The following is an 11,348-nucleotide window of genomic DNA, read 5'->3' on the forward strand; positions in this document are numbered from 1 at the left end:
CCTGGACATAAAAGCAGCAAAAGACAACAATTTAAGACAAAACAATAATTATAGACACAACAAATAAACAACCATGAAAGACAAACAATTAAACAACAACAAATAAAGACACAACGAATAAAGACACAAGAAATAAACACAATTAAACAGCAACAAATAAAGACACAACAAATAAAGACACAACAAATAAATACAATTAAAGATAAACGATTAAACAACAACAAATAAAGACAACAATTAAAGACAACAATTTAAGACAAAACAATAATTAAAGACAACAATTAAACAATAACAAATAAAGACAACAAATAAAGACACAACAATTTAAGACAAAACAATAATTAAAGACACAACAAATAACATTAAAACTGAAGGGAAACATCATGAAAACAAACAAGCAGATAAATAAATAAATTAATTGAAAATAAAAATACATAGTTCTAAAATGTAAAAATCTACAGATATTTTATTTTCCTTTCAGAAGTAAATATTATTTGAAGTATAATGTACAAAATGTATCTACGTTTTTTTAGACTAAATACAAAATGTTAATAAGACGTGTCAGTTATTCAAATAAAATCTATGATATAAATGTATTATAATAAAATAAAAGAACACAAATAAAACCAAATGATTGATAATTACAGAATCTCTGTTTGATTTCCTGTCCAAAATGTACTCCGGACTCCTCACAGGAACATGTTCCACAGCATGGGGATAAAATATAATAGAAGTAAACAGTTTGAGATAATTGAACACTGGGGATTTTGGTGTGCGCAATTACAGGAGAGGAAACAGAGCCGCTTAGAAATCCTGGTATCGAAACGAGAGGAGAAACGATACGAAAGCGAAGGAAGGGGACGCAAAGCGACGAGAGGTCGCCGCAGCCGCTGACGAGTGTCCACGCTTTTGTTTTCAGAGATTTAATGAGGAAAATGGTCGAGGACATCACGCTTGACACGCTTTGTGTGGAAAACGATGCGACCGCGACGTGTGTGATTCGTTCTGTAGAAACAGTTTTTGAAGGGAAAAATTTCAATGAAACATCAATACAAGACAAGACTTGAATTTGTTTATTGTTGGAGATATTTCTGTAGGAATGACTCCAGACTCAAACAGGTTGTGTTTGGTGTTAAACAGATGCCCCTTTTCCACTGAGGCAGTTTGAGTGCTGGTTCGGAGCCTAATTTAGAACCAGTTCTTTCTTTTCCAACACCGAAAGCACCGGCTCTGAACCAGGAAAAGTGGTTCTTAAGTAGCACCAAAACGTTGCTGGTCTAGACTTAAGAACCGCTTGTGTCAGGGACTGTGGGCGGGGCTACTGTTAGTGCATTTGATAATGTACCTTAAGTATACTAATGTTTAATACACTTTTACTTTACCGCAATATGATACATTATCAGCACACATGATAGTAGGTAGCTACATGCTAAGGCTAACTTTTTTCTGTGTTAATGATAAAATAACGTTATGTACTTTCTCGATTACAACCTCCGTTTATACAAATTACATGGAGCTGCACGTACACGTTGGATTCGCCGCGTTTGGGTGTTAATGTAGGTTCATAAAGCCATGAGCATTAACAGTAAAGCAACATCCACCATTGTTGATGTGTTTGTGTTTGCCGCTGCTGCACTAAAGTTGCTGTGTAACGTGACACGTATACAGTGACATCAGACTCGGCTCTGTGATGGCTCTCTAGCTGGTGGAAAGGCACCAGTGCTAACTCTGAACCAGCACCCGGTTCTTTTTGGTGGAAAAGGGGCAAGAGTGCCAGCTGGTCTAGGGTTCAGGATGGAAGTCCTTCAGTATGTTGTGATTGATGACTTTGTGGACACCTGACTGGGAGATTTACATTTATAGCATTTGGCAGACTTATCCAGAGCAACTTAAATTTTTTCCATCTCATTTCATACAACTGTGCATTAAGGGCCTTGTTCAGGCCCCTTAACACTCAGGGACCTTCTGATCGGCAGCCCGACATCTTAACCACTAAGCTAGTACCTCCCCACGTTCATAAGTCAGAATCAGCGCTCTGTGCAGGACACTCGAGTTCCTCCACGTTCTCCAACATTAACCTCCACACCACGTTTTCATGGAGCTTTGCTATGTTCACAAACTGGACTGAACCGGTTAGATCCACTGAAGAGAAATTGTCCATGTGGAGAAACCATATGTGGGTGTGATTGTCATGTGTCCACATACTTATAGCCAAATCTCCAGTCTGGGATAGAAAGAAATCAGCCCTAGGAACACTTCCTCCTTTAACAAAAATCCAACGTAATCTCTTTTATCACCAAATAATCTGTCCTGCTTAGCCAAGAAAAATGGCGAGTCTTGAAAACCCAAGCCTTCTAAAGCCGTTCTCTTATAATATAAAAGCAACACGCTCAGAAGCCCAGAGGCAGAAAGCAGAAAGCCTTCAATCCAAATCCTTCATTATTACACGTCCTGCACGAATATAAATTTACAAATCCTTTTATTTTAACAGATTGAACTAATCAGACGCTACATCATCACAACCAGCATTTATTACTTGTGTCATCAATTATCCAGCGCAAACTCGATTAATATGGATCGGATTTAAGGACTCGGGATATTGAAGAGCGCTACGCCGGCTCAGATTGCGGCGGCAAATATTGAACGTGTGCATTGGTTTTATCTGCACTGACAACTGAGCACACACACACCGAGACACTCAAGCGTTGTTGAGGAAAACAAGCAGAGGAAAAACGACTGGGGTATCAGAGTGTTAAATAATGCACAGCCTCTTACCTCTGGCGTCAAAGAACTCCTCGTCCGAGCTGTCCATGGATTCCTGGACGATGTTCTGCAGCCTCCAATGAGATGCGCTAAACTTTCGGGATGCATCTAGAAAACAGGCAAGAAATTATGCTAATCGAATACTTTTTAGAACAAATGTTTGGTTTTACATTCACAAAAAGATCTGAGTCAAAGATTCTTCACAGCACTGTAATTTACAGCTGAGCGAAGGTTTCAAACCTGAAGGCTGGAATTTGCATAAACAGTAATATAAAAAATTGAAATAATTTGATAAACCTCAACTCTGACTTAAATGCACCTGCTAAATGAATCGATTCTGTTTGGATACTGAACGAAGGATGGACGATGACGACTCGTCACGTGTCTGAGATTCCTCGAGTGGTGTTAGAAGGTCTTCTGGAATGCCTGGGATTTTTTTAACCCTTTATGCCAGTCCACCATCTTATGGGATATTTTCAAGCACTTTGATTTTATCACCTCAAGTCTGATCTAAACGAGTCAGGAATGATTTTGTTGGCTTGCAGTGTGAGGCGTGTGTTGGGTACGATACAGACTGTACATTTTAGACACTTCTCAAGCTTTGAAATCTTATCGCAGAAACTTCGGCAAAACGCTTACACCACATGACAATGTGGAACATCTTCAAGAACATGCTTTAAGGCATTTCATTTGAAAAAAACATCCACAAAACAAGTTACTTCATGGTATTGCTTATAATAAATGACTCGAAATGGTGTACATGTGTGAGGTAAATCATTTTCAGTACTACTGAATGAAAAACTGGTCGCACCAAATGACAGTTTCAGTGTAACCTTAAGTAAGAATTTTAAAGAACATCCACAAACCAAGTTACTTCATGGTATTGCTTATAATAATCGATTCGAAATGGTGTACATATGTGTGGTAAACCATTTTCAGTACTACTGAATGACAAACTGGTCACACCAAATGACAGTTTCAGTGTAACCTTAAGTAAGAATTTTAAAGAACATCCACAAAACAAGTTACTTCATGGTATTGCTTATATAAATGACTCGAAATGGTGTACATGTATGTGGTAAATCATTTTCAGTACTACTGAATGACAAACTGGTCGCACCAAATGACAGTTTCAGTGTAACCTTAAGTAAGAATTTTAAAGAACATCCACAAAACAAGTTACTTCATGGTATTGCTTATAATAATCGATTCGAAATGGTGTACATATGTGTGGTAAACCATTTTCAGTACTACTGAATGACAAACTGGTCACACCAAATGACAGTTTCAGTGTAACCTTAAGTAAGAATTTTAAAGAACATCCACAAAACAAGTTACTTCATGGTATTGCTTATATAAATGACTCGAAATGGTGTACATGTGTGAGGTAAATCATTTTCAGTACTACTGAATGAAAAACTGGTCGCACCAAATGACAGTTTCAGTGTAACCTTAAGTAAGAATTTTAAAGAACATCCACAAAACAAGTTACTTCATGGTATTGCTTATAATAATCGATTCGAAATGGTGTACATATGTGTGGTAAACCATTTTCAGTACTACTGAATGACAAACTGGTCACACCAAATGACAGTTTCAGTGTAACCTTAAGTAAGAATTTTAAAGAACATCCACAAAACAAGTTACTTCATGGTATTGCTTATAATAAATGACTCGAAATGGTGTAAATGTGTGAGGTAAATCAGTTTCAGTACTACTGAATGAAAAACTGGTCGCACCAAATGACAGTTTCAGTGTAACCTTAAGTAAGAATTTTAAAGAACATCCACAAAACAAGTTACTTCATGGTATTGCTTATAATAATCGATTCGAAATGGTGTACATGTGTGAGGTAAATCATTTTCAGTACTACTGAATGAAAAACTGGTCGCACCAAATGACAGTTTCAGTGTAACCGTAAGTAAGAATTTTAAAAAACATCCACAAAACAAGTTACTTCATGGTATTGCTTATAATAATCGATTCGAAATGGTGTACATGTGTGTGGTAAATCATTTTCAGTACTACTGAATGACAAACTGGTCGCACCAAATGACAGTTTCAGTGTAACCTTAAGTAAGAATTTTAAAGAACATCCACAAAACAAGTTACTTCATGGTATTGCTTATAATAATCGATTCGAAATGGTGTACATATGTGTGGTAAACCATTTTCAGTACTACTGAATGACAAACTGGTCACACCAAATGACAGTTTCAGTGTAACCTTAAGTAAGAATTTTAAAGAACATCCACAAATCAAGTTACTTCATGGTATTGCTTATATAAATGACATAGACACAACCAAACAGGAGCAAACTCCATTTTTTGGAGAGCTCAAGCTACGAACCCTTAAACGTATCATTGACACGTTTCAGAGCTAATACGCTTTCTGTATCGCTCCTCGTTCATGTCTAATGAAGAACCAGAGGAAAGAATGTGAAGACTTTTCTCTGTGCTCTGCTCCTGTACAGACATAGTAGCACTTTAAAGCCGAGTGTGACTAATTAAACCACAAAATAAATCCTCGAACCATGCCGCCGGAGCTTCGTCGGCGAAATAAGGCCTCTCCGTTCACGCCTCATTGTTCCCTCCTGCTTTGTAGATAGGGCTAATTTTCTCCTGGCACTTTTTAAATAAAAACAACTGCTCCCGCTGACAGACGCATTAGCTGCAAAGTGAAGGGATGGCAATTAAAAATCAGGCTCACACACATCCAATAACCATCCAATAACACGAAAACAATCATGTGCCCATGATTAGGGGATTAGTGTTCAGGGTTTGCTATTGGAACCCAAACTTCAGTATAGCGTCATTAATAAACGTAGTAACAGATCTCTAGTATGAATTGTACCTGAGGTTGGAAGTAGAGTTAGAAATGCATCAGTTCCTCTTGGTGGACAAGGAAAAGCTTCTTTATATAAAATGTTCTAAGAGCAGAACTAAATATTGGAGCACTGTTGGGATATTTTAAGGATATTTTATTAATATAAATTTGTACATCTTCTGACCAATCAGATTTGAGAAATCTGTGGTTACGAAGCAGTAGCTAACGTACGGTTATGGAGCATCGTATGTCCACAGCAAGCTAGTTAACTCCTTTAAACTAAAACATACTAAGGTTGCCAGATGCAACAGTACTACATTTTATCCCAGGCTTCGCCTCTTACCCTGAGTCACATGAACAGACTCTGACAATTTGTTGTTAGCTCCAGTATCCTCATAAGCACTTCATTTCTCTCCTCTCCTCCTCTTCACAGCTGATGAAGGGTCATTTTCAGACGTCTAATTCCGACAGTCCTCGAGCCGTGCTTCGTTAGCGAGCCGGTCCTCAGAGCTCCGAGAGCTGGTCACAGAAGGAAGGTTTATAAACTTGGCTGGAATTTAAGGTTAAGAAATACAGACTGCTTTTCTATGCCATCTTTTTCTTCACGAGCACATAATGAAGCTGTTGTGACTCTGAAAAAGCTTAGCGATAAACACAAACGCTAACACAGTTGGGATTTTCTGTGCTGCAGTTACGGCAGCAATACAGCGCTACACAGAGGAGCACCAGGGAAAAGTGGTAGTGATGCATCAAGTCGCACCGAGCGTCTGGGGCTTTACCGCTAACGGCTGCTTTGAGCAGTCATGAGGCCGTAAGTGCTTATAAAACACACCGCATTGAAAACTTATCGCAGGCTCTTCAGCAAAAAAGCGCACACTGCAGCGGGGTTTTATTAAGCTTACACCACATGACAATGTGGAACATCTTAAAGAACATGCTTTAAACCATTTCATTTGAAAGAACATCCACAAAACAAGTTACTTCATGGTATTGCTTATTTAAATGACTAGAAACTGCGTATATGTGTGAGGTAAATCATTTTCAGTACTACTGAATGAAAAACTGGTTGCACCAAATGACAGTTTCAGTGTAACCTTAAGTAAGAATTTTAAAGAACATCCACAAAACAAATTACTTCATGGTATTTCTTATAATAAATGACTTGAAACGGTGTACATGTGTGAGGTAAATCATTTTCAGTACTACTGAATGAAAAACTGGTCACACCAAATGACAGTTTCAGCGTAACCTTAAGTAAGACTTTTAAAGAACATCCACAAAACAAGTTACTTCATGGTATTGCTTATATCAATGACTAGAAACTGTGTGTGTGTGTGTGTGTGTGTGTGTATGAGGTAAATCATTTTCAGCACTGCTAAATGAATATCGGTCGCACCAAATGACAGTTTCAGTGTAACCTTAAGTAAGAATTTTAAAGAACATCCACAAAACAAGTTACTTCATGGTATTGCTTATATCAATGACTAGAAACTGTGTGTGTGTGTGTGTGTGTGTGTGTGTGTGTGTGTGTGGTAAATCATTTTCAGCACTGCTAAATGAATATCGGTCGCACCAAATGACAGTTTCAGTGTAATCTTAAAGAATAATTTAAAACTTACTAACTCCGCCAGTCAAAAAGACATTTTTTTGAGATTCTAGAACGACGGCCTGCTATGAAGAACAGAACACGATGAGAGAATTTTGTTAAAAAAAAAAAAAAAAAAAAGCCTTGCTTGCTTCCTTGCACAGATGGTTCTTCAGCTCTGGTGCATTGTCATTTCCACATCTCTCTGCCTCAGGATAATTACAGTTATTTCCCAAACTACTCTGCCACTGATATGACAGCAAAGAAGAAAAAAAATGACAGCGCTTGAACATCATTAAAAAGAAAATTCGCTCTAGCTTTGACCGTACGATCTGCCTTCCTGTCACCACACCGTCGTCTCACTGACACTCCGTTTATAACACGTGTTTGGCTGCGTGATGAAGAGTGAAGCTGAGCTCATGGCCTGGTCGGATTCACTCGGTGCTGAAGGAGCGACAAGCGTTCAACGCATCATAAAGTTCGAGAGCCTAATTACAAGCAAGTCAGTGAAGGATTTCCTGGAGTTACCTCGCGAGGAGGCCGTGTTTACAGAACAGACAGAGATGGAGTCCAGCACCCGAGGCCTTGTTAATGAATCTACAGCAGAAGATCTGGTGGTGCCTGAAAACTTAGACTTTGAGATGATCCCCAGTGTTTGTGTTCCTGAGAGGTTTCAGTAGAAGATTATGGGCTGCGTTAACAGGTTGAGAAGTAAAGATGATCTCCAAAGATGGCTTTTGATGGTGACTATAGAAGATCAAGATTGCTTGAAGGTGAAGGTAGCTGCACTACACAAATGTCATCCAGAGGGCACTAAGTCAGTAAGGCACTAAATCACCAAGGCACTAAGCTTCTGTAGTAAGGCACTAATCACCAAGGCACTAAGTCAGTAAGGCACTAAGTCACCAAGACACTGAGGCAGTAAGGCACTAAAGCACTAAGCCAGCAAGGCACTACTCACCAAGGCACTAAGCTACTGTAGTAAGGCACTAATCACCAAGGCACTAAGTCAGTAAGACACTAAGTCACCAAGTCACTGAGGCAGTAAGGCACTATTCCACTATGTCAGTAAGACACCAAGTCACTGAGGCAGTAAGGCACTATTCCACTAAGTCTTTAAGGCACTAAGTCACCAAGTCACTAAGGCACTATTCCACTAAGTCAATAAGGCACTAAGTCACCAAGTCACTGAAGCAGTAAGGCACTAAATCACTAAAGCACTAAGTCACTAAGGCACTACTCCACTAAGGCACTAAGTCAGTAAGGCACTAAGTCACTAATTCTCTAAGTCACTAATTCACTAAGGCACTAAACCACTAAGGCACTAAGGCACTAAACCACTAAAGTACTAAGTCAGTAAGGCAGTAAGTCACTAATTCACTAAGGCACTGATTTACTAAGACACTAAACCACTAAGGCACTAAACCACTAAGGCACTAAGTCAGTAAGGCACTAAGTCACCAACTCACTAAGGCACTAAACCACTAAGGCACTAAGTCAGTAAGGCACTAAGTCACTAATTCACTGAGGCACTAAACCACTAAGGCACTAAACCACTAAAGTACTAAGTCAGTAAGGCAGTAAGTCACTAATTCACTAAGGCACTAATTTACTAAGACACTAAACCACTAAGGCACTAAACCTCTAAGGCACTAAGTCAGTAAGGCACTAAGTCACCAACTCACTAAGGCACTAAACCACTAAGGCACTAAGTCAGTAAGGCACTAACTCACTAATTCACTGAGGCACTAAACCACTAAGGCACTAAACCACTAAGGCACTAAACCACTAAAGTACTAATTCAGTAAGGCAGTAAGTCACTAATTCTCTAAGGCACTAATTTACTAAGACACTAAACCACTAAGGCACTAAACCTCTAAGGCACTAAGTCAGTAAGGCACTAAGTCACCAACTCACTAAGGCACTAAGTCAGTAAGGCACTAAGTCACTAATTCACTGAGGCACTAAACCACTAAGGCACTAAACCACTAAGGCACTAAACCACTAATGTACTAAGTCAGTAAGGCAGTAAGTCACTAATTCACTAAGGCACTAATTTACTAAGACACTAAACCACTAAGGCACTAAACCACTAAGGCACTAAGTCACTAAGGCACTAAGTCACCAACTCACTAAGGCACTAAACCACTAAGGCACTAAGTCAGTAAGGCACTAAGTCACTAATTCACTGAGGCACTAAACCACTAAGGCACTAAATCAGTAAGGCACTAAGTCACTAATTCACTGAGGCACTAATCCACTAAGGCACTAAGTCATTAAATCAATACGTCACCAAGTCACTAAGGCACTAAAGCACGACTAGCTCAGTAACAGGCATGCATGCTTGTTTTTCTGATTTGTCAGTTCTCACACGGAACATTGAGCACTTTCAAAACAGAACAAACTGTCCTCAAATCAAGTCCTGCTGACTTTCAACAGTAATTGCTCGACGGAAATCCTAGACCCAACCCCATTTTGTGAAGCACTTCACTTCCCTGCCTCTTTTAAACATTTCAGCTCAGCCCTGATTACAATTCTTTTTTTAACTGGTCACTTCACCTCTACACGGAACAACACGCTACGGTCCGAGAGGAAACGATTAGAGCTCTTATAAAGTCGTGAAAACCGTCTCTTTAGCTGTTAAGAGCCTATTCAGCAACACAATCGCTTGTACACACAAAAAGCATCTCATAAAGCTTGTTCAGCAGAGGTGGGGGGTCTTAATCATCTCTTTCTTCTCTTGCTAGATAGAAATACACAACACAACAAAATACACAGCTAAAGGTCAGCGTATTGAGCATGTGCAGGAAGGCAAACATCTAGAGAAAGGTCAGCGGATAGAGTACACGCAGGAAGGGCGATAGGTCACCGTTGTTTACGACTTCCTGTCAGACCACGCCGTTCTGCTGCATGACAGACAGGATGGGAAACATCACCACACGTTACGTTAGACTTACAGATAATGAACAATAAGAATGAGCTCCGGTGCCTTATCCTGCATTGACGTTATTAGTGAAAGCTGATAGATGGATAGCAATGACACTGAAATTTCCTCTTCCTGATTCATGCTGTTACCAACAGCTAGAGCAGGAAATCATCAGGTTCATGAAGGCTAGACAGAACCGGGTCATAAATCTTAGATCCGCCCGATCTTTTGACGAATGTCTTGCTAAAAATTCTACGTCTGATGGATGAACAGCGGTAGACAGAAGCGGCTCATGTGTAAGGGCGGGTAGGACACGCTCATCTCGGCTGTATAAAATATATAAACCGTTCAGCAAATAATGTTCTACATCGTGTCCTCATTCAGTTTGATCTTTTTAACTGTTGCTGTGCGAAAGATGTTCCACTCATTTGATTAGTCTGCTGGACTGACGCCAAGACACACGCACACGCTCATCCTGAACGATACATCAGTCTGTTTATAACTGTATTGAATTGTATTGTACAGTCAGTACAATTGTGTATGGAGCTCTCTATTTTATGTTGCACCGCAGTCCTGAAAAATACTGTGTACTGCACCTAGGTTTGCAAAGGGGCGGAAAGTTTCCGGTAAATTTCCGGAAACTTTCCACGGGAACTTAATCTGGGGAATTTTGGGAATATTCCAAATTGGAAAATTTACAGGAATTTATGGGAATTATTTGGACATGCAGGGGGTTTGGCCTCAATGGCCCTCCAGTAAGCAGTGTGCTGTGTGCAAGTGACCGTGGAACGCAGGGTACAAATTCAACTTAAATTGAATTAAATCTTGTTGTTTTAAAGAAAATTATGCTGCAAGATTTTTTTTAACTACATTTAAGTTCCTTGTTATAGGCAACTCTGCATTTTTTTTTAATTCCCAGTTTATTTCCATATATTCCCGTTAATTCCCATATATTCCTGTTAATTCCCATATATTCCCGTTAATTCCCATATATTCCCGTTAATTTCCATATTTTCCCGTTAATTCCCATATATTCCCGTTAATTTCCATATATTCCCGTAAATTCCCATGGAAAGTATCCAGCCTTTAAAATTCCCGGAATTTTGCAACCCTAACTGAACCAGTACGTATATATGCTTGAAATGACAATTAAAGCTTCCAACACCTAGTGGTCAAAAAGAGATACTGCATCCAGCTGGAACAAAGGTCCTTCGGGTCAGGAATCACATTGCCCCACGCTCTGTAGAG

General features: G+C 39.4%; 1 protein-coding gene across 2 annotated transcripts in view; it reads right to left on the reverse strand.

The window, feature by feature from the left end:
• Window positions 1-11,348, reverse strand: part of plrdgb (PITP-less RdgB-like protein) — a 71,922-nt gene that overhangs the window by 45,791 nt on the left and 14,783 nt on the right. For both annotated transcript variants that reach the window (XM_060891120.1, XM_060891119.1), the window contains exon 2: window positions 2,776-2,871. In XM_060891120.1, coding sequence (XP_060747103.1) covers window positions 2,776-2,871 — 96 coding nt within the window. The remainder of the gene's footprint in view (window positions 1-2,775; window positions 2,872-11,348) is intronic.

The sequence above is a fragment of the Tachysurus vachellii genome, chromosome 17, assembly GCF_030014155.1.
Source record: "Tachysurus vachellii isolate PV-2020 chromosome 17, HZAU_Pvac_v1, whole genome shotgun sequence".
Taxonomy (NCBI): Eukaryota; Metazoa; Chordata; class Actinopteri; order Siluriformes; family Bagridae; genus Tachysurus; species Tachysurus vachellii.